A 20,704-nucleotide genomic window follows, 5' to 3' on the forward strand; every position below is an offset into this window, starting at 1 on the left:
CAAGTCTTTTTAAATTTTTTTTTAAACTATCTAGTTCTGCCCCCTCTGTTGGCAGAAAAATACATTTCCAGCATCGTGAAGCTGGACAAGACCCGGGAAGATGGTCCATTGCACTTTTTGGCCAGGGGGAAACAGGACCCAAGGGCTAGCTAGCTTCATGTTATTTCCCGGCCGCAAGAATGGGTGTAGAAATGGAACCCTGGGGCTGGGAATGCGGTTTAGTGGTAGAGTGCTGGCCTTGCATGCATCAGGCTCTGGGTTCGATCCCTCAGCACCACGTGGCACGGGAAAAAAAAGCCGGAAGTGGTGCTATGGCTCAAGTGGTAGAGTGGTTGCCTTGAGCAAAAAGAAGCAGCTCAGGGACAACGCCCAGGCCCAACGTTCAAGCCCCAGAACTGGCAAAAAGAAGAAAAAAATGGCATTCTGTCATTCTGTAAAAGCCTGCAATGGGAGGGTGAAAGGGCTGACATTTAAGTTTTTCCATAGCCAGAGGGTCAGAGGTCCTCATCTGGCTAAGGATTGTTTTAGGGACTGGATTTTCCTAGGTTCTCTCAGCTAGATTTCTGATTTCTCCCTCTTTGAGTTGTTGTTTTTTTCCCCCTCATTGAAACCGTCCCATGTTTTAGTTCAGGAGTCTCAGAAGCTTAAAACATAAAGGTTTGGAAATAAGAACTCCTTCCTTTCTTAGAAGACCCTTTTTTTTTTCTTTTTGGCCAGTCCTGGGGCCTGAGCACTGTCCCTGGCTGCTTTTTTTTTTTTTTTTTTTGCTCAAGGCTAGCACTCTGCCACTTGAGCCACAGCGCCACTTCTGGCCGTTTTCTGTATATATGGTGCATGGGGAATCGAACCCAGGGCTTCATGTATACAAGGCAAGCACTCTTGCCACTAGGCCATATCCCCAGCTCCTAGAAGACCTTTTAGCTTTGTTTTCTAGTGGTTTGTTCAGGTCATCCTATAAATTAAGAAGATTGGACTTCAAATCCAAAAATTCCAGCCGTGAAATCCTGAACTATGGATCTCAGAGCTGTAAAGTTTCCAGGGGAAAAATTGTCCTAGATTGGCTGCAGTTTGGTATATATGTCTTTAGGTCAGGCAGGAGTGGGTACTCTGAATTCTAAGCCCAATCCAGCTTTTGGTTTGTGTGCTGGTACTGGGGCTTTAATTCATGGCCTGGCCACTGTCCCTGAGCTTTTTTGCTCAGGCTGGCACTTGAACTACAGCTCCATTATCTGGTTTGGGGGCTGGTTAATTGGGAATTAGAATCTCAGAGACTGCTTCCCTGCCTGGACTGGCTTCAAACTGTGATCCTCAGGCTGGGAATGTGGCTTAGTGGTGTAGTGCTTGCCTAGCATGCATGAAATCCTGGATTCGATTCCTCAGCACCACATAAACAGAAAATACTTGAAGTGGTGCTGTGGCCCAAGTGGTAGAGTGCTAAGCCTTAAGCAAAAGCAGCTCAGGGGAGGACAGTGCCCAGGCCCTGAGTTTAAGCCCCAGGACTGGCAAAAACAAAACAAAGAACAACAAAAAACCATGATCCTCAGCCCTCAGCCTCTCGAGTACTTAGGATTACAAGAATGAGTTGCTGTTTTGTTTTTTTTTTGTGCAGATCCTGGGGCTTAAACTTAGGGCCTATGTGCCAGCACTCAGCTGGTTGTTTGTTTTGTTTTCTCTTTGTTTTGTTTCTTGAGAAAGGTCCTCATTGTGTTGTTCAAGCTGGTCTATAACTCCTGTGTAACCCAGGCTGGACTCATTTTCCATTTGGGTGTTAGGATTACAGGTATATACCACCATGCATGCCAAATTAACAGCTATATGTCCTACAAACCAGAATTTTCAAACACTCCAACTTAAAACATTTCATGACATTAAAACTATATGGAGAGTTCATACAATCAAATTAAGATGGAACACAGCTATACCCACGCCATTTACCACAGCAGCTTTTGTAAAGGCAGAATTGAGGCATACAAAAGACAGTCTTGTAATCCTACCTACTCAGGAGGCTGAGATCCAAAGATCATGGTTTGAAGCCAGCCTGGGCTGAAAAGTCCCCATGAGACACTTATCTCCAGTTAACCACCAGAAAACTGGAAGTGGCACTATGACTTAATGTGGTAGAGTGCTATCCTTGAGCAAAAGAGCTCAGGGACAGTTCCCAGTCCTTGGGCTCAAGCCCACACGACCAACCAAAAAACAAAACAAAAAACGGTAACAGGCAAAGCCTGAAACAATCACTGTCCTGGCAAGAATAGGTAGGCCAACCCCAGGATCAAACTCCAAAGCAAGCAATGATTCTTAAGGATTATCAGCATCAACTAGAGGAATTGTTAAAACTAACTTTCTGGGGGCACCAGGTGGCTCATGCTGTAATTCTAGCTACTTTAGGAGGCTGAGATTGGAGGATAGAAGTTCAAAGCTAGCCCAGTAGGAAAGTCCACAGACTTTTAGCTGCTATCAGTCAACAAAAAGCCACAAGTGGAGCTGTGGCTCAAGTGGTAGAGGACTAGCTTTGAAGGGGGAATAAAAAAAGCTTGGGGTCAGTGCCCAGGCCTTGAGTTCAGACCCTAGGACCAGCACAAAAAATATACTACTCCATCCCTGTCTACTGATCAAATCCTGTCAGTAATAAATGTACTCACCTAATCTTCATAATAATGGTATAGGGTATGATACTATTGCAGGCGTTTTTCAGCTAAGGAAACATGCAGAGAAGTTCAATAATAGCGAAAAATGGTTAGTGATTATTTGCTTTGCTCCTAGAAGGCTGTCCAACCTATGATCCTTCTATATATCACTATACTACTACACTTGAACCACAGTGCCACTTCTGGCTTTCTCTGTGTATGTGGTACTGAGGAATCAAACCCAGGGCTTCATGCATGCTAGGCAAGCACTCTATAGTTAAGCCACATTCCCAGCCCCTTCACTTAGCTATTGTACTCAAAGACTAGCATTTTACCACTTAATCCACAGCTCCACTTCCTGGCTTCTTGGTGACTAATTGGAGATAAAAATGTCAAAGGTTTCCTAGCTACTCAGGAGGTTGAGATCTGAGGATCATGGCTCAAAGCCAGCCCAGGCAGAAAAGTCCATGAAACTGTTTATCTCCATTTAGCCATCAGAAAACCAGAAATGGTGCTGTGGCTCAAGTGATAGAGTGCTATCCTTGAGCTGAAGAGCTCAGGGACAGTGCCCAGGCCCAGAATTCAAACCCCAGGACTAACAACAACAAAAGTCAAAGGATTTCTATCCCAGGCTGGCCTTGAACTATAATCCTTAGATCTTAGCCTCCTGAGAAGCTAGGATTACAGGTGTGAGCAGCACTTGGCAGAAAGTATATTATTGCTTCTGCACAACTTTGGTCTCACCTAGATTTCATTAATCATGTGTGTCTGTGTATGCCAGTAGTAGGGCTTGAACTCAGGGCACAGGCGCTGTCCCTTAGATTTTTCTAGTTAATTGGAGATACGAGTTTCCTAGGACTTTCTTGCCCAGGCTGGCTTTGAACCTTGATTCTCAGTCTCCTGAATAGTTAGGATTATAGACCTGAGCCATTAATGCCTGGCTTTTGTTTTCTTCCAGACCTCGAACTTGAACTCAGGGCCTGGACATTGTCCTTGAACTTTTGTTCTACCACCACTTGAGCCACAGCGCCACTTCCAACTTTTTCTTTTTTGCCAGTCCTGGGCCTTGGACTCAGGGCCTGAGCACTGTCCCTGGCTTCTTCCCGCTCAAGGCTAGCACTCTGCCACTTGAGCCACAGCGCCCCTGCTGGCCATTTTCCATATATGTGGTGCTGGGGAACTGAACCGAGAGCTTCATGTGTAGGAGGCAAGCACTCTTGCCACTAGGCCATATTCCCAGCCCCCAACTTTTTCTGTATATGTGGTACTGAGGAATAGAACCCAGAGCTGCATGCATGCTAGGCAAGCACTCTACCACTAAGCCACATTCCTAGCCCTGGTGCCTGACTAGTTTTTGTATAACAATGTTCTGTGACTGCCACTTTCAAACCAAGCTAAAGGTTAAGGGTAGATACCTTATCTTGATACATCTAAACAGCTCATTTACTCACTTGATGTATATCTATTGATGAGTACTTTGTGCCAGGTATGGCTCTAGATGCTAAAAACACGGCACTGAGGCTGGGAATATGGCCTAGTGGCTAGAGTGCTTGCCTCATATACATGAAGCCCTGGGTTTGATTCCTCAGCACCACATATATAGAAAATGGCCAGAAGTGGCGCTGTGGCTCCAGGTGGCCGAGCAAAAAAAAAAAAAAAAAAAAAAAAAAAGAAGCCAGGGACAGCACTCAGGCAGAGTCCAAGGCCCAGGACTGGCAAAAAAGAAAACCAAAAACACAGCACTGAACAATACAGGAAACTTACATTTACTAGGATCAAAGAAAAGCAGATTAAGGGGAAAGTATGTTTGAAGGAGGTTGAGAATCTATAAGTATAGCCAGAGAAGTTATCACTGAAAAGATATTAAGAGGTGAAGGAAAAGAGATCCACACAGAGGGATCGGAAAATGGAAGGACTTGGGCATACATGTGCTGGGTATGCAAGGGGCAGCAAGGAGGTGAATGAATATGGCGAGAGGAATAAACTAAGGGGAGGTCAGAGCAATATTGAGGCCAGATCCAACAGGCTTTACAGAGGTCTTGCTTTTCATTCAAATGAGATGGGAAGTTAGGAGAGGTTTTTAATTTGAGAAAGAGCACGATTTCACATCTTATTGGGAGCACTACAGCTTCTCAGAGAAGCAGACATGAGGGAAGGTATAGGTTGGCATTGAGACCAATTACAAGGTTACAGCCATTTAAAACACACACACACACACACACACACAGATTAGGTTGTGGCTTCTGGAGGTGAAAGTGTTGAGGTAGTATAGGATTTTGGACATATATTTGGCAAGCGCTTTTTTTTTTCCTTTTCTTTTTTTTTTGCCAGTCCTGGGCCTTGGACTCAGGGCCTGAGCACTGTCCCTGGCTTCTTTTTGCTCAAGGCTAGCACTCTGCTACTTGAGCCACAGTGCCACTTCTGGTCATTTTCTGTATATGTGGTGCTGGGGAATCGAACCCAGGGCTTCATGTATGTGAGGCAAGTGCTCTTGCCACTAGGCCATATCCCCAGCCTGGACATATATTTGGAAGTATATAATTTGCTGACTTACCAGATACTAGAAGCAGGATTCAGAAGCTTGATTTTAGATTAGTCTGAAATCCTTATTCAACATTCATCTGGATACACAAATCAGGCAATTGGAGAAATGATTTTGTGAGGGGATGAGACAAAGAGGAACACAGAAACTTGGGAGTTGTCAGTGCATGAGTGTGAGGTGGCATGGAAAGTAGAATGGAAGCTTATAGACTGAAAGGTCACATTCTACAATTGTACCACACTTTCACACTTCCCTTCCTTGGTATTCCTAAGCCCAGTATTTCCCTTGCAGATCTGAGGCCATACAGCTTGGTGGAAGAGGGCTAGGGCACTCTTGCCTTTTTTTTTTTTTTTTGGCCAGTCCTGGGGCCTGAACTCAGGGCCTGAGCACTGTCTCTGGCTTCTTGTTGCTCAAGGCTAGTAGCACTCAAGGGCCACTTCTGGCTTTTTCTATATATATATATTACTAAGGACTCAAACCCAGGGCTTCATGTATAAGAACGAGACAAGCACTCTACCACTAGGTCATATTCCCAGCCCCCTCTTGACTTCTGAACACTCTCATACCCATGTGTTCAAACTTTCCTGTGCTTAATGCTTTGGGTCCACAAGGAAGAGACACAGTTTCAATTAGGGGCTTTCACGTGAGTTCATACAGATTTTTTTTCCCCCTAGTCCTAGGGCTTAAACTCAAACTCAAGCCTGGGCACTGTCCCTCAGCTTCTTTTGCTCAAGGCTAGCACTCTACCACTTGAGCCATAGTACCACTTCTAGCCTTTCCTGTTTATGGGGTACTGAAGAATCAAACCTAGGGCTTCTGAATGCTAGGTAAGCACTCTACCACTAAGACACATTACCAGCCCGCCATACAGATTTTTTAAAACACAGATAGAAAAAGAACCAAGGGGGCCGGGGATATGGCCTAGTGGCAAGAGTGCTTGCCTCGTAGACATGAGGCCCTGGGTTCAGAAAATGACCAGAAGTGGCGCTGTGGCTCAAGTGGCAGAGTGCTAGCCTTGAGCAAAAAGAAGCCAGGGACAGTGCTCAGGCCCTGAGTCCAAGCCCCAGGACTGGCCAAAAAACAAAAAACAAAAAAAAAAAAGAGAAAAAGAACCAATTAAGAGTACTTAAAAGTTTCTGCAGCCAGGCATTGGTAGCTTAAGCCGCAGTCCTAGCTACTCAGGAGGCTGAGAACTGAGGATCTCAGTTCAAAGCCAACCCTAGCAGTTTATCTCCAATAAACTACTCAGAAAAAGCCAGAAGTGGCATTGTGGCTCACATGTTAAAGCTCTAACCTTGAGCACAGTCTCAACAGAGCCCAGGCCCAGAAAGGAAAAAACAACAAAAAAACAGCTGGGTGTTGGTGGTGGCTCCTAACCTGTAACCCCAGCTACTCAGAAGGCTTAGATATTGAGGTTCACAGTCCTTAGCCAGTTGGGGCAGGAAAGTTCAGGAAATTCTTATCTTCAATTAGCTATCAAAATAGCTCTAAGGGGAGGTGTGTCTCCAAAGGTAGAGCAGTACTAGCCTTGGGCAATTTCCCTCCACTCACAGGGGCTCCTACCTACAATCCCAGCTACTCTGAAGGATGAGACCTGAGAATTGTGGTTCCAAGCCAACCTCCACAGGAAAGTCCTAGAGACTCATCACCAATTAGCTTCCAAAAAGCCTGAAGTGTAGCTGTGGCTCAAGTGGATAGAGTGCTAGCCTTGAGTCAAAATGGCTCAGAGGCAGTCCAAGAGCCAGGATGGATCCTCCCCCCCCACCCCACGCCAAACACACCCCGTAAAAAAAGGAACAAGGAACACTAGGAGACCTGACCTCAAATGGCTAAGTTGCTTGGAAAGGGAAGACACACATGGGAAATGAACATGGAGATAAGAGGTGCTCTGATAGAAGGCCTTAAAGCACCGCTGCCCCTCACAAAGGCATAAATTATAAATCTCTTAAGAGATTTTCTTCCCGAGCTTCCTCCTGCAGAAAACACTAGCTGGGGAGGTAGGTGGCCGTTGGGAAAGATCTGTTGGTAGTTGGTAGTCCTTCATGCTGAAGAGGTGGTGGCAACAACTCCCTGGGCAGTAGACATCGTGGGTTTTCCTGCCTCTGGGGTGCAGAAGTCCCTCCGTTTCTGTCCCGGGTCCTTTAGAGACAAAGAACTTCATTCTCTCCACACCAAGTGTGGGGCTTGGCAGGGCGCGTAAGGGGGGGAACGGGTTAGGGCGCCACTACCCCAAGCCACTCGCAACCCGCTCCAAAGCGGAGCCTGGATCCTGACTGGTCCGGGAGGCGCCGCGCTGGGCCCCGCCGGCCTGCGCCAGGCGCGTTGCCAAGGCGCCCGAGCAGGCAGGGCGACCCCGTGCAGGCCGGGCTCGGTGGGGCGCTCCGCACGCAGCTACGAAGGGCGGGCGCCATCTACCTCCCGAGCCCCTGTCCTTCCCCTTCCCCTTCCCCTTCCCTTTCTCCCACCTCCATTCCCCCGCGTGCGCCGCTTCTCCGGGGGAAGCCTCCGCATTTCCCAGGTCCCAGCGGCCGCCTGACCCTCCCCAGGCCCGCCCCTCCCGGGGCTGCCCACCTTCGCCCGCTCCTTCCGCGCGCTCCTCGGTCCGCGCCCCGCAGCCCTGCGCCGGCCCCCCGGGGGAGGAAGCGGGGGGGGGGGGAGAACCCTTCCCGCCCCCCTGGCGGCGGCCCGGGCCCCTTTCACAATAGTGCGGCCCGCCGCCCTCCCCTGCGCGGCCCGTGCGCTCCCGCCCGCCGCCCTCCCGGCGCATGCGCCCTCCGGTCGGCGGTGGCTCCGGCGGTGGCGGCTGCGAGCGGCTCGGTTTTTTTAAAGGGAAACGCTGAGGCGCCGGGGGTGACTGTGGGGGAGGGGGGCCCGGAGCGGCAGAGACCCCCAGGGGAGGCAGCAGACCCCCACCCGGAGTAGGAGGGCTCGGGGCGGACCCATCCCTTCCACCTCCTCCTGAGGAGGAGGAGGAGGAGGGGGGGGGAGAGGAATGGAAGCTCGGGGCGGCTGAGGCGAGCTCCGGGGCGGGGGGCCGGGGCGGGGAAGGGGGGGTGCGGGGTGGGGAGACGAGGCGGGCCCGGCCGGGCCAGGGGGGGCCGAGGCGAGCTCCGGGGATGAGCTCGGGGGCGGCTGGGTGCGAGCTCCTGCCTCTGAGGCGAAGGCGGCGGCGGCGGCGGCAGCAGAGGCGGCGGCGGCGAGGCCCCCGTGGGCCGGCGGCGGGCCTCAGCCGCGGCCTCCACTTCTCCGCTCGCCGGCGGGATGGCGCCCGGGCTCCGGAGCAGCCGCGCTAGCGGAGGCCCGCGGCCGCGCTGCTGAGGCGAGCCCGCCAAACTCCCCTCCCCCCCCCTGCGTCCGCGACCCCCCGCACCTCGCCCCCTCCCCGCCCCTCCTCCGCCTCGGTGCCCGGCGCGGCCCCGGACCACTATGACCATGAGATCCGCAGTGTTCAAGGCGGCCGCGGCCCCTGCCGGCGGCAACCCTGAGCAGCGACTGGACTACGAGCGGGCTGCGGCGCTGGGCGGGCCCGAGGACGAGCCCGGGGCGGCCGAAGCCCACTTCCTTCCCCGGCACCGTAAGCTCAAGGAGCCGGGGCCCCCGCTGGCCTCCTCCCAGGGCGGCAGCCCCGCGCCCTCCCCGGCCGGCTGCGGCGGCAAGGGCCGGGGTTTGTTACTCCCGGCCGGGGCGGCCCCCGGGCAGCAGGAAGAGAGCTGGGGCGGTTCGGTGCCCTTGCCCTGCCCGCCCCCGGCTACCAAACAAGCCGGCATCGGTGGGGAGCCGGCGGCGGCCGGCGCCGGCTGCAGCCCCCGACCCAAGTATCAGGCGGTGCTGCCCATTCAGACGGGCTCGCTCGTGGCGGCGGCCAAAGAGCCTACGCCCTGGGCTGGGGACAAGGGTGGGGCGGCTGCGCCGGCTGCCACCGCCTCGGACCCGGCGGGACCCCCGCCACTACCTCTGCCCGGGCCGCCACCACTCGCGCCCACCGCTACCGCTGGGACCCTGGCGGCCAGCGAGGGCAGATGGAAGAGTATGAGGAAGAGCCCTCTCGGGGGTGGCGGCGGTTCGGGAGCCTCCAGCCAGGCCGCCTGCCTCAAACAGATACTCCTGCTGCAATTGGACCTCATCGAGCAGCAGCAGCAGCAGCTGCAGGCCAAGGAGAAGGAGATCGAGGAGCTCAAGTCCGAGAGAGACACGGTACGCGAGGGGTTAATCGGCGTTCGGGCCGGGGAGCGCGCTGTGCGCATGCTCGGGGGGAGGGGGGGGGACTGGGGAAGGCTTAGGTCTCCCTTGGTGAGGGGGTAGAGGAGGTTGGCCACCCGCAGACGAGTAATCTTAGGTGCCGGGTGCTGGGGAACCCAGCTCCCAGACACGTTGGGTCGGAGCGAAGGGGTTAAAGGGCAAACCTCCCAGGGGGAGGGGGGGAGGGGTGGTTTCGGGCGCCGAAGGGTTAATTTAAAATGACAGCCTCAGACTTGTGGGAAAGACGTTTAGAATGGGGAAAGACTTGATGTGTGAGGGGTTAAAAAAAAAAAATGAAAGGGTTGGGGTGGAGATGTGGTGGCTGTGTGGAAGGGGTTAAGTTAAAGAGCTATTGCGTTAGTAATGGATTGTGGAGGGGAGGCCCATAGCAGCTGTTGCTCTAACCAGTGCTGCAGCATCTTTAGACCAGAGGGTCGTAGGCCCTTCAGCGGGCAGAGGGGTAGAGGTGAACTTCATAGAATTCTGTTTGGCTTTCTTAAATGATGTTATGAGAATCACTGCCTTTGGTTTCAGACAATTTTGATAGGAATTTGAGTTATAAAACATAACCCACTGACCCAGGCCCCTTGAATAAGCATGATGTTTGAAGCTGGAAGATTTTAAGACCATCAGGGAAAAGTAAGCTTATTCAGTATATTAAATAGATCCATTCCCTCCAAAATCTCTCTTTGAGAATCTAGAGCATAGTAGGAGAAGTCTGTTAGTATTTCTTCATACTTCTTGTACATAGGCTTGTTTAAGGGCACCTCCACCTTAAACATACTCCTTCATATATCAGGGAAGCTGGGGTGGTGGGGTTTTACTGTGCTAGCATACCTGCCTAAAAATAAACATGGTTTCTACAATGGTTAGGTTGAGGCTACAGCAGTTTCCCTCCCTGTCTCTATGTCTCTGTCTTCCTCTCCTCCCTCCCTCCCTCTCCTCTCTGCACTCACCCCTTCCCCTCGCCCAGTGGTGCGCCAAGGGCTGAGCTAGGGAGCAGAGGCTATTCATTTTGTTTGTTTTCCAAATGAATCTCATCAGGCTGCTTTTTAAAAAAAAATTGGAGAATGCATTCTGAGAGGTGGAATGGAAGCTGGGGCAGGTCTTAGGAAAATATCTGTGTTGGTTTGTGGAAGTTACTCAATATGGAGGTGCCACTGCTTAGGTACTCTACTGCAGTCTAGGGGTGTGTTGGTTCTGTAATTACAGCACTTCATATCCTTCCATGGGGAGGGGATGGGAAGAAAGACCAGTGAAGGAGAAGAAATTAAGAAAATATCCACAAATTGTGGTGAACTAATGCTAAGGCTGTGAATCAAAACAGATAAAAGAAGATGAAATGAGACTATGTCTGACAAGTGGGGCTCTGCTGACTGGTGGCTTCTGTTGTGTTGCTTAGGTAATGTCCCTTTTGCAGGATTTCCTAGGTAGGAAAAGTGGGGTGAATTAAGGATAGAATATTGGTTAAAACTTGGCGTTCACTGCTTCTGTTATGTATTGCAGTCCTAGCATTGCTTAAGCTTGTTTCTCTTATTCCAGCCATTGTTTGGCCTCTACTGAAATCTATGCAATGGATGTAATGAAGGCAGAAATACTAACACTGTATAACCCTGATCAAATTCTTGTAGTATGGTGTAAGTAGCACATTTTCTCAGAAGTTGAGTTAATGTGAAGCTTTTATGACAATAGACTTCCATTTTCTCTTTGATATGTAGTCCTCTTTTAATTAGAATGAAAGGATATTAATTTTAAGGAATATTTAAATATTGTTTCTTTTCTTTCAAATGCAAAGCATTATATACATGCCATTATTTGCTAGGATTTATATTACTTTTTTTTTCTGGTCCTGGGGCTTGAACTAGGTATGGGTGCTGACCTTGGTCTCCTTTTACTCAAGGCTAGTGCTCTACCACTTGAGCCACAGCTCCACTTTGGGCTTTTTTGGTGCTTAACTAGAGATAAAAATCTCATGGACTTTCTTCCCTGGCTGACTTTGAGCCGCCATCCTCAGATCTCAGCCTCCTGAGTAACTAGGATTACAAGTGTGAGCCACTGGCACCCAGCTTATATTACTGTTTTCTATATAGCTTTTTTCAAAGGGAATGTTCATTGTTTTAGAAGTATAGCACACACACACACACACACACACTTTCAAATAGTACTGCCATCCCTAGTGATACTGTAAGTTCTTGATTCCCTCTCTATGTATGTACTATTTTGGGTGACTTAAGGTCCTCTTAAAAAACACAAGATGGCATAAAGTTTAGTAGTGGAGTGCTTGCCTACCATTCCCTCTCAAGGACCAGCTTCTCAGCACTGAGCGTGCACGCGCCACACACGGAGAACAATATATGATATATGAGAAACTCCCCAACTGCTTTGGTTAGCAGTACCACATAGCATGCCACTAAAAGACATGCTGTGGCCTCTCTCTTATGTAGAGGATCTTTCAGAATACTGAACTACAAATTGCCCCATACCTCTTTCCATTTAGGCTAACCACTAAAATTAAATCATATGTCTTATCTTCTCTCTTGAGTTTGAAGAAAACTATTGAGATTAATTTCTGCCAATTAAAAATAAGTTCAATTGATAGGAGCTTCCAAAAAATATTGCTGAGAACTGTGCTGATTCCTAAGTGGATTCTTTTGAGTGTATTAAGCCTATGTCTTGTCACTTTCTTTTAGCTCCTTGCTCGGATTGAACGTATGGAAAGGCGGATGCAGCTGGTAAAGAAGGATAACGAGAAGGAAAGGCACAAGCTGTTTCAGGGCTATGAAACTGAAGAGAGAGAGGAAACTGAGCTATCGGAGAAAATTAAATTGGAGTGCCAGTCAGAGCTTTCTGAAACATCCCAGACTCTGCCTCCCAAGCCTTTCTCCTGTGGGCGGAGTGGAAAGGGACATAAAAGGTGTGCTCATAACTTTGTTCTACTGTCTGGACATGATGAGGACTTCTTACAGTGATTGAATGTAGGGGTTGGGATTTATGCATTGGTTTTATTGCAACCTTAGCCTGAATTACCAAGTCTTCTCTATCTTGAAACAGTCTTGCAGCTGGCTATTTAAAGTCTCTTAGGAACATTTGGTCACAGTAGTAAGTATATCATAAAGAGAATGATAAGAAATAGTTTTTTTAAAGCTATAGCAGTTTACTTCAAGTTTGAAAAATGTTAAATTACTCCCTTATGTGAGACATTGATAGACATAAATTAATATAATTTAAACAATAAAATACACAGAAAACACTTGTTAAAAACTCACTTTTATAGGATCCACAGGTATTAAACATACTAAGAATTGTGAAACTTGAAGGAGGAAATGGATCATGAAAAAGAAGCACAGAATTTAGGTTGGTTAATAAGGAATGATAGAGTGCTTGGCACATGGCTCTGAGTTCAAACTCCAGTTATCTCCCCCCCCCCCCAAAAAAAAAAGACATATAGGTTGTAACGTGAAACAGGGCAAGTTATTAAAATAGAGTAGTGAGTCTCTGGTTGACAGGAATGAAATCAGTAACAGGGTAGTGGCATCTAATGTTGGCTAAAGAACTTTGATGAAAATAAAGACCCGTGTGTGTGTTTGTGTACTCACCCATACTAGGGTTTGCAGGCACTGGGTGCTATCCCTTAGCTTTTTTACTCAAGGCTGGTGGACTGCCACTTGAACCATGGCACCATTTCTAGCTTTCTGGTGCTTAATCAGAGATAAGAGCCTCATAGACTTTTCTATCTGGGCTGACTTCAAATCTTGATATGTAGACCTCCTGAGTAGCTAGGATTACAGGCATGAGCCACCAGCTCCTGGCTCTATTAGAGATTCTTAAATGTGGAACCTTGTTTTTTTTATTTACGAAGGTCCTAGTCTATGTACTGTTAATCATAAGGTGGTTTCTGCTCATGACTTCCAAATGAGCACCATATATGTAAGTACCATGAGCACTGGTTATTTTGGAGCATGGAAACAAAGTACTTCTTTGCCCCAAAACATATTCAGATCAGATTTTATTCAAGAGTCAATAAATCTTACATTTTCTTTCCTATCTGATAGGAAAACCTCATTTGGAAGTACAGAAAGAAAGACTCCAGTAAAAAAGCTGGCTCCTGAATTTTCAAAAGTCAAAACAAAAACTCCTAAGCACTCTCCCATTAAAGAGGAGCCCTGTGGTTCCTTATCTGAAACTCTTTGTAAGCGTGAATTGAGGAGCCAAGAAACCCCAGAAAAGCCCCGGTCTTCAGTGGACACTCCACCAAGACTCTCCACTCCCCAAAAGGGACCCATCGCCCATCCCAAGGAGAAAGCCTTCGCAAGTGAGATAGAAGATTTGCCGTACCTTTCCACCACAGAAATGTATTTGTGTCGTTGGCACCAGCCTCCCCCATCACCATTACCATTACGGGAATCCTCTCCAAAGAAGGAGGAGACTGTAGCAAGTAAGGCATAGAGAACACTTGCTCTTATACCCTAGTGGTGGCGGTCAAGCTAACAAGTGTGAAAATGCCTTTGGCATTTTTTTTTTTTAAAGTGCAATCAATAAAGCAGAGTTCTGTCAAGAATGAGTAAGTTAACAGCCAGAGACAGACACTGTGCAGGCATTGCAAATAGATGGAATTACAGCAAAATGTGTACAATGTATTTGCCTGCTTACAACACTGGGAGATGTGTTTGCCAGTAAGTTGCTCATCACAAGAGCATCAGACTTGGGGGGTGTAATCTCCGGCAACTTGCATGCCCTCTTGAAAGAAGGGTTTTCTGTGCTGTGAAATGCATAGAACTTATACTTTGCCGTGCACGACTGTTCCTGAAATTGATATTATGTGAAACCTGGGAGGGTGGTCTTTGGGTGTTCTCAGGGGCTAATGGTAATTTTTGGTTGGGGAGCCAGGTTGGGATGGGGGATTTCATCTGGGCCTCCATTCTTAACTATATAAACATTTATCTGTATCTCTATGTCCCGGTCTGGGGGCAGGAGGAATCTGCCAAAGACCAACAGTCTTACTTAATCTTACTATACTTCACAAAGGTTCTAAAATGTGAAGAGTTTACTTGGATTGCAGTAGCCCATTGGTTGTTCATATATTTAAATAAAATGGTCTACAAACTATTTTTCAAACAATAAGGACTATCTTGGGATATCTGAGCTGCTTGGGGAGGGTGGGGATATGGGACTTGGTTTTCATTCCTTTTTTTTTCCTTTATGGCTTCCACACAGAGATGCTCCCCTATCTCCTACATCAACTATTAACTGGAATGTGTCTTCATTGTGTGCTACTAGCCTGTGACAGTCACTGTGGGTGTCTTGGGTTGTGGTGGGGAAGCATTCTTGGATAGAGCCTCAGACCTGAGTTTCTATCCCTGTGCCTTGTCCTAGCAGGGATGGGGATGGGAATCCATTCCAATGAGATGAGAGCATTCTCCAGGCTTTGTTTGGCTGTTGTGGTGACAACATTAAGTGGGGAAGATAGATTCATTATCTGACATTTATTAGGCCTCACACTTGAATGTATGAGAGACTAGGATCCTGATCTAGATTCAGATTTTTCTGTTGTTCAGTCAGTTGAAGGTTCATCCCTAATGGTTAACCTTTTTGCTACCATGGCAATGCTTTGTAACAACTTAAGAGAAACTGAAGTAACTTCCTATCCGGAATTGGGAAATGGCTTGGTCTGGAGATACTCTGTGTGACTGGCTGTTTTTGAAAACCCCGTCTGCCCTAGTAAAGCAAGTTCCAAACACCTCTGAGATTGTGGGCCCGACCATTTGAAGGAGTGTGACTGGGGATATCCTAGTCCTTTGAGGAGCCTGAGTTCCAATAAACATGTGAATCCTTGTTCTTGGTCCCCCTATCTCAAGAGGAAGTCTCAATGGCTTGTTCTAAGGAAGCCAGTCTTTGTGCATGTTGTTCAGGCTGGACCAGCAAGGTAGTTTGTTTGGAGGGAGGAGGGAGCTGTTTAAGAAGACTACATATGTAAGTTTTGAGAACATTGATCTTTTATTTGAAAAATAGGGTCAACTTTTACTCACCTGCCATGTTCTGAGTTTTAAGGTTTGATATCCTTGGCCATCAACTGTTGCAGGGAAACCACCCTAAATAATGAAGAAAAGAAGTCGTCTCAGTGTAAAAAAAAAAGTGGTGGGCTTATTTTCTTTTCTTTTGTCTGTTGTTCCCTTTTCCCCTCCCCCAGAGAGAAATTCTCAAAACAACTCAAAAAACAAAATGGCTTCCTAAGTGAGAACTTCAGTGATGATCCTTTCCTCCATCTTGGGTATGGGCTTTTTTTCTTTTACACTGAGATGATTCTTCTTTCCTGCATTATTTAGGGTGTCTGATGCCATCAAGTGTTGCAGGAGAAACTTCAGTCTTGGCTGGTGAGTAGAATAGGAATTTTGCTGGCTGGGCCTGGGGTGGAGGTGGGTGGGCTGGTGGCTGGTTGGGAGCTGAATTCCCCATCTGCTGGATGTGGGTGAGAGTCCTTGGTGTTTGATTACATTACCATATAGACTTCAAAATGACAACAAATTTCAGTTGTTTTTCAGGAACTGCCATAGCATCCATTTTATGAATTGTCAGGTATTGGCTTAGGGTTTTTTGTGTTCCCGAGTTTGGCAGACCACAATGGCATTTTAGGTACTTTTATACCATAGCCAGGACACTGAATATGGCTTCAGGTGAGGCCATAGAATGGATTCCTATCACTTGGTAACTTTGTCTTATCTGGGGAGAGATCTCTTATCCTAGTGAATAGGTAGAGGGTTTATAAGACTTTGGATTTAAGGGTGGTTCCACCCCTCCTCTCTTTCTTTTTCTTTTTCTTTTTTTTTTTCAGTTCCTTCTTGGAGGGACCACTTGGTAGAGCCTCTAAGGGACCCAAATCCTTCAGACATTTTGGAGGTGAGTACCAAGAGCTTGTCATAGAAGAGAGTAAGAGATTAAATAAAATGTGGGGCGGGTTCAGCCAGCCATGGAGGCTGGTATCTATAGTCCCAACTACTTTGGAGACTGAGGCAGGAAGGTTGCTTAAACCTAGGACTCTGAGGCCAGCCCATCTAAAAGAAATGGAGGGGCATAACTATGTGGATGGATGTCATGTACATTTTTTTATGTTTCAACTTTGAATTGCAGAAAGGAACTTGTCTAGTTGGACTTATCTAGTCTGACTCCTTCATTTCATATATGAGAAAGCCAGGATCCAAAGTGCATTTCTCAAAAATAAGTTGCTGCCTGACCTAGGTGACTTACATCTGTAATCCTAGTTACTTAGAAGGCTAAGATGTAAAGATCACAGTTTGAAGCCAGCCCAGGCAGGAAAGTCTGAAACTCTTTATTTCCACTTAACCCCCAAAAAGCTGGAAGTGGAGCTGTGGCTCAAGTGGTAGAGCATTAGCCTTAAGCAAGCAAAAGCATGTAAGCCTGAATTCAAGCCCCAAACTTGACAGTTTAAGGAAAAAAAACAAAACTGGAGGGCTGGGAATATGGCTTAGTGATAGAGTGAGTGCTTGCCCAGCATGCATGAAGCCCTGGGTTCAATTCCTCAGCACCACATTAACAGAAAAAAACCGAAAGTGGCACTGTGGTTCAAGTGGTAGAGCGCTAGCCTTGAGCAAAAGGAAACCAGGGACAGTGCTCAGGCCCGAGTCCAAGCCCCAGGATTGGCAAAAAAAGAAAAATGTTGAAAACAATGGGAGATTTTATGCCAAGTAGAAAAGTATACCATTATAAGCTCATTTGACTCTAAAAAATTTGATAGCTGAACTCAGACTCTGAGCATATGTAGGTAGGGAGAATTAATGGCAATCTCAGGGGTTTCAGTTCTATGTGGTGAGCATTTTCCTGATTAGTTGGAGACAGAGTTTCATGGACTTTCCTACCCAGACTGTCTTTGAACTTGAACCTTGATCTTCCAGGTCTCACTCAGCCTCTTGAGTATCCAAGATTACTGGCATGAGCCATCAGCATCCATCCACCGTGATGGTTGTGGCTTTTACTTTGGAAAATTAAGGGAATTATTTTGAAATTTGTAGTTTCTGAAAGAATGTAGGTGACAAAAAGCCTGGATGTAGGTAGTTATATGAATATGATATGGTGATTTAGCTTATTACTGCTGTTCCTTAACCAGAACCTGGATGACAGTGTGTTTTCAAAGAGGCATGCAAAACTGGAGCTGGATGAGAAGAGAAGGAAAAGGTAAGGCACAGATGTCCATCATGGAAACAACTGATCCCCAGCACCCTGAGCTCCCTCTTCCATGTTGTGGACAGCCCTACAGCTCTTAATACTCCATTATTGACTTCCTAATCAGTTGAGTATCGTAGGTGCAAGTGATAGTTGTAAGTAAACATGTTTGACTTCCTTTTCTTTTTTTCTTTATGCCAATCCTGGGGCTTGAACTCAGGACTCGGGCTAACACTGAGCTTTTGTGCTTAAAGCTAGTGCTGTATACACCACTTGAGCGCCAGCTCCACTTGCAGTTTTTTGGCAATTAGTTGGAGATCAGAGTCTCACAGACTTTACCAGCTGGTTTCAAACCATGATCCTCAGATCTCAGCCTAAGTAGCTAGGATTACAGGTGTGAGGCACTGATACCCAAGCTTTTCTTTATTTATGTCCTTCTTCAGTTCTACTTTGTGTGGAACACCAACACATAATCTGGATTGCTAGACCTTAATAGCTCTTCCTAACCAAGCAGTCAGCAGTCGCTTTATCCTACCTAGAAGAGTCAGTAAGTATTTTCCTAGCATCTGGACCGTGAGGTTTTTGTTTGTTTGTTTTTCCTTCAGGGCCTGGGCACTGTCCCTCAGCTTCTTTTGCTCAAGGCTAGTGTTCACCACTTGAGCCACAGCACCACTTCTGGCTTTTTTGTTTTTGTTTATTTGGTACTGAGGAATCAAACCCTGGGCTTCATGTATACCAGGCGAGCACTTTACCACTAGGCCATATTCCCAGCCCTGGCCTTGAAGTGTTCTTACAGAACAAATTTGGGGTAAGCAGTAATGTGTTTGTTTTGTGTGTCTGGTTTTTCCCAGGTGGGATATTCAAAGGATCAGGGAACAAAGAATTTTACAGCGACTGCAGCTCAGAATGTATAAAAAGAAAGGAATTCAGGAATCTGAGCCTGAGGTTACCTCATTTTTCCCTGAGCCAGATGATGGTAAGTTTTACCTCTCTAAGAAAGTAATTTTTTCAGAAGAAAAAGGGGGGTGTATAGCTTCAGAATACAACTTGTTCTGATGAGTAGGCTATTTTGGTGCCATTGTTACTAGACACTTTCCACCTGTGTCACTAACAAGGTCTCATTTGACTTTCTTCCGTAGTTGAAAGTTTGATGATTACCCCCTTCTTGCCGGTTGTAGCATTTGGACGGCCATTACCAAAATTAGCTCCACAGTAAGTATAAAGGACTTACTTTGTCCCCTGTCCTTTGTGTTCTGTATCTCCTTTCAGACTCCAGAAGCCTAGATAGGTCAAACCAAATGGCTTAAGGATAACCATGATTCTATGATAGATGTGAAGCTACCTGAGCAACAGCCAGGAATTGTTTTTTGACCAAGAAATAGATTAATCTGTTACTTTAATAGTATATGGACTATTATTCAGAGGCATGAATGACAATTGAAACTTGGGTCTCAGCAGTAAGGGCTGGAAATGGTGAGAAGCATGAGAGCATTACAGAGATGCTGTCTTGTCATACTGAATATCTCCTAATTTTTTGTTTGTTTGTTTGCTTGCTTATTTGTTTTGATCTGTCATGGGGCTTGAACTCAGGGCTTGAATGTTGTCCCTGAACTCTTGTTGCTCAAGGCTTGTGCTCTACAACTTGTAGCTACAACCTCCACTTCCAGTTTTCTGGTGGTTAATTGGGGATAAGAGTCCCACGGACTTTCCTGCCCAGGCTGGCTTTGAACCACAGTCCTCAGATCTCAGCCTCCTAAGAAGCTAGGACTACAGGCATGAACCACTCGTGCCCAGCTCCTTCTAGTCTTGCCATTGATATCCTCATCTTTTTTTCCTAGAAATTTTGAGCTGCCCTGGTTGGATGAACGTAGCCGATGCAGGCTGGAGATCCAGAAGAAGCAAACACCTCACCGGACGTGTAGGAAATAGCTGTGCTGGCAAGAACTCTGTCTTCAGATAGTTGTAGCATGCCATTCCCAGAGAGTGGCAGAGACCTGTTATGTGACCTATGTCCTCATGTATGTTATCATTTGCTGATGATGCCCTTCCATACTCCCTTGATTTTAGTTTTATTTTTGTCACTCTGGATTCACAAAAAGTCTTTCACTGGGCTAATTGAGAATTAGAGTGATTGGGAATTCTTTTCCCTTTTTGGGGAAATGAGCTCTCAAGCTAAATCTATAGGATGGTAGATTTGGAAGTTTCAGGGTCATTTCTACACATTTGCCTAGGTTAAAGGTGTACAAGGGCTCTCTTCATTCAACATGTGGAAGATGAAGCAACCCTTTCTATTAGGAGCTGTGCCTGCCTGGCACTCTTGCTCTGGTATACATCCTATGTATAGTTGGCGCATAGTGGTTTTGGACCTCACCATGAGCTTTAGGACCAGATGAGGAATAAATAACAGTGAAGTGATAAAGCAAGTCGTTTTCACAGAATAAGGTTAAAATTGGAGAGTTGATAGATAAATATCTGAAAAGATAATTGTTCTCTTCAAACTATTCTGTGATATAGGTTAGGTAAGAAGGGATGTGTGGTTGTGACTATTTTCTTTCTTAGTTAATGCTTAACTGAAGTTCTTCCCTCACCCCTCAAAAAACATAATCTTTGAAAAGAGAATGGAGATGTTTGTTTCAGACAGTTACAGTGCTAAACAAAAGCATTTATCATTTGGGGATGGCATGCCAGAACGTGTACATGTCCTAGTGTCACATCACTTCTCAAATATTCCTTAGTTGGGCTTTATCCTCTTAGCTGAGCTCTTGGTGGTGGGGTAGAGATATAGGGTGGGAGGGGGGTGCAGAATATGTGCTTCCTTTGGCTGGCAAATGTCTACATCTTGAAACAAACAGATGTCCCTATTGAGCTTCTCTGTTCATTTTGTAAAAGTAGATTCGTGTGTGTACCATCTTGGTCACCTTCCCCATTTTGTTAAAAAGAAATTTAAGGACAGAACTCCCAGGCCACTTTGGTCTCAGTGCAAGATCCCCACTAACTATCTGGGGGGGAGGGGGGGAAGCCAAGACCTCTGGTCTTACGTACATAGGAATTGCCTTTCTTTAGTCTTCAGGACTATTGTGTGGAAATGAGTAGGGGTCTAATCTCCTAGAAGGTAGGGGCT

The 20,704-nt window shown here is 46.8% G+C and overlaps 1 protein-coding gene and 1 long non-coding RNA gene across 4 annotated transcripts; one reads left to right on the forward strand and one right to left on the reverse strand.

Moving 5' to 3' along the window:
- Positions 1-6,985: 6,985 nt before the first annotated feature.
- Positions 6,986-7,899, reverse strand: LOC125365117. The gene is made up of 2 exons (XR_007213650.1): positions 7,741-7,899; positions 6,986-7,308 (listed from the first exon to the last, which is right to left on the reverse strand). It is a non-coding gene; the product is annotated as an uncharacterized LOC125365117 (long non-coding RNA).
- Positions 7,900-8,276: 377 nt separating this feature from the next.
- On the forward strand, positions 8,277-20,590 carry Msl1 (MSL complex subunit 1). Of its 3 annotated transcripts, none has more exons than XM_048364958.1 (9): positions 8,277-9,363; positions 12,099-12,322; positions 13,461-13,843; positions 15,732-15,779; positions 16,238-16,302; positions 17,528-17,595; positions 18,435-18,559; positions 18,723-18,795; positions 19,422-20,590. In XM_048364958.1, the coding sequence occupies exons 1-9, from the start codon at positions 8,596-8,598 to the stop codon at positions 19,510-19,512; spliced, it is 1,845 nt and encodes a 614-aa protein (XP_048220915.1). In that variant the 5' UTR covers positions 8,277-8,595; the 3' UTR covers positions 19,513-20,590. The 3 variants fall into 3 exon arrangements, with proteins under 3 accessions (XP_048220915.1, XP_048220917.1, XP_048220918.1); XM_048364961.1 differs by lacking the exon at positions 8,277-9,363 and adding an exon at positions 10,339-11,045; XM_048364960.1 differs by lacking the exon at positions 15,732-15,779 and having other exon boundaries at positions 8,342-9,363.
- Positions 20,591-20,704: the final 114 nt, after the last annotated feature.

The sequence above is a fragment of the Perognathus longimembris genome, chromosome 17 (genome assembly GCF_023159225.1).
Source record: "Perognathus longimembris pacificus isolate PPM17 chromosome 17, ASM2315922v1, whole genome shotgun sequence".
Lineage (NCBI taxonomy): Eukaryota > Metazoa > Chordata > Mammalia > Rodentia > Heteromyidae > Perognathus > Perognathus longimembris.

What these genes read in the sequence shown, in the direction of transcription:
- Msl1 (XM_048364958.1), top strand. Translation starts at nt 8,596, where the DNA reads ATGACCATGAGATCCGCAGTGTTCAAGGCGGCCGCGGCCCCTGCCGGC. An exon ending in ATCCTTCAGACATTTTGGAG is followed by an intron (nt 16,303 to 17,527) that starts GTGAGTACCAAG and finishes TTCCTTAACCAG; the next exon opens with AACCTGGATGACAGTGTGTT. An exon ending in TTTCCCTGAGCCAGATGATG is followed by an intron (nt 18,560 to 18,722) that starts GTAAGTTTTACC and finishes TTTCTTCCGTAG; the next exon opens with TTGAAAGTTTGATGATTACC.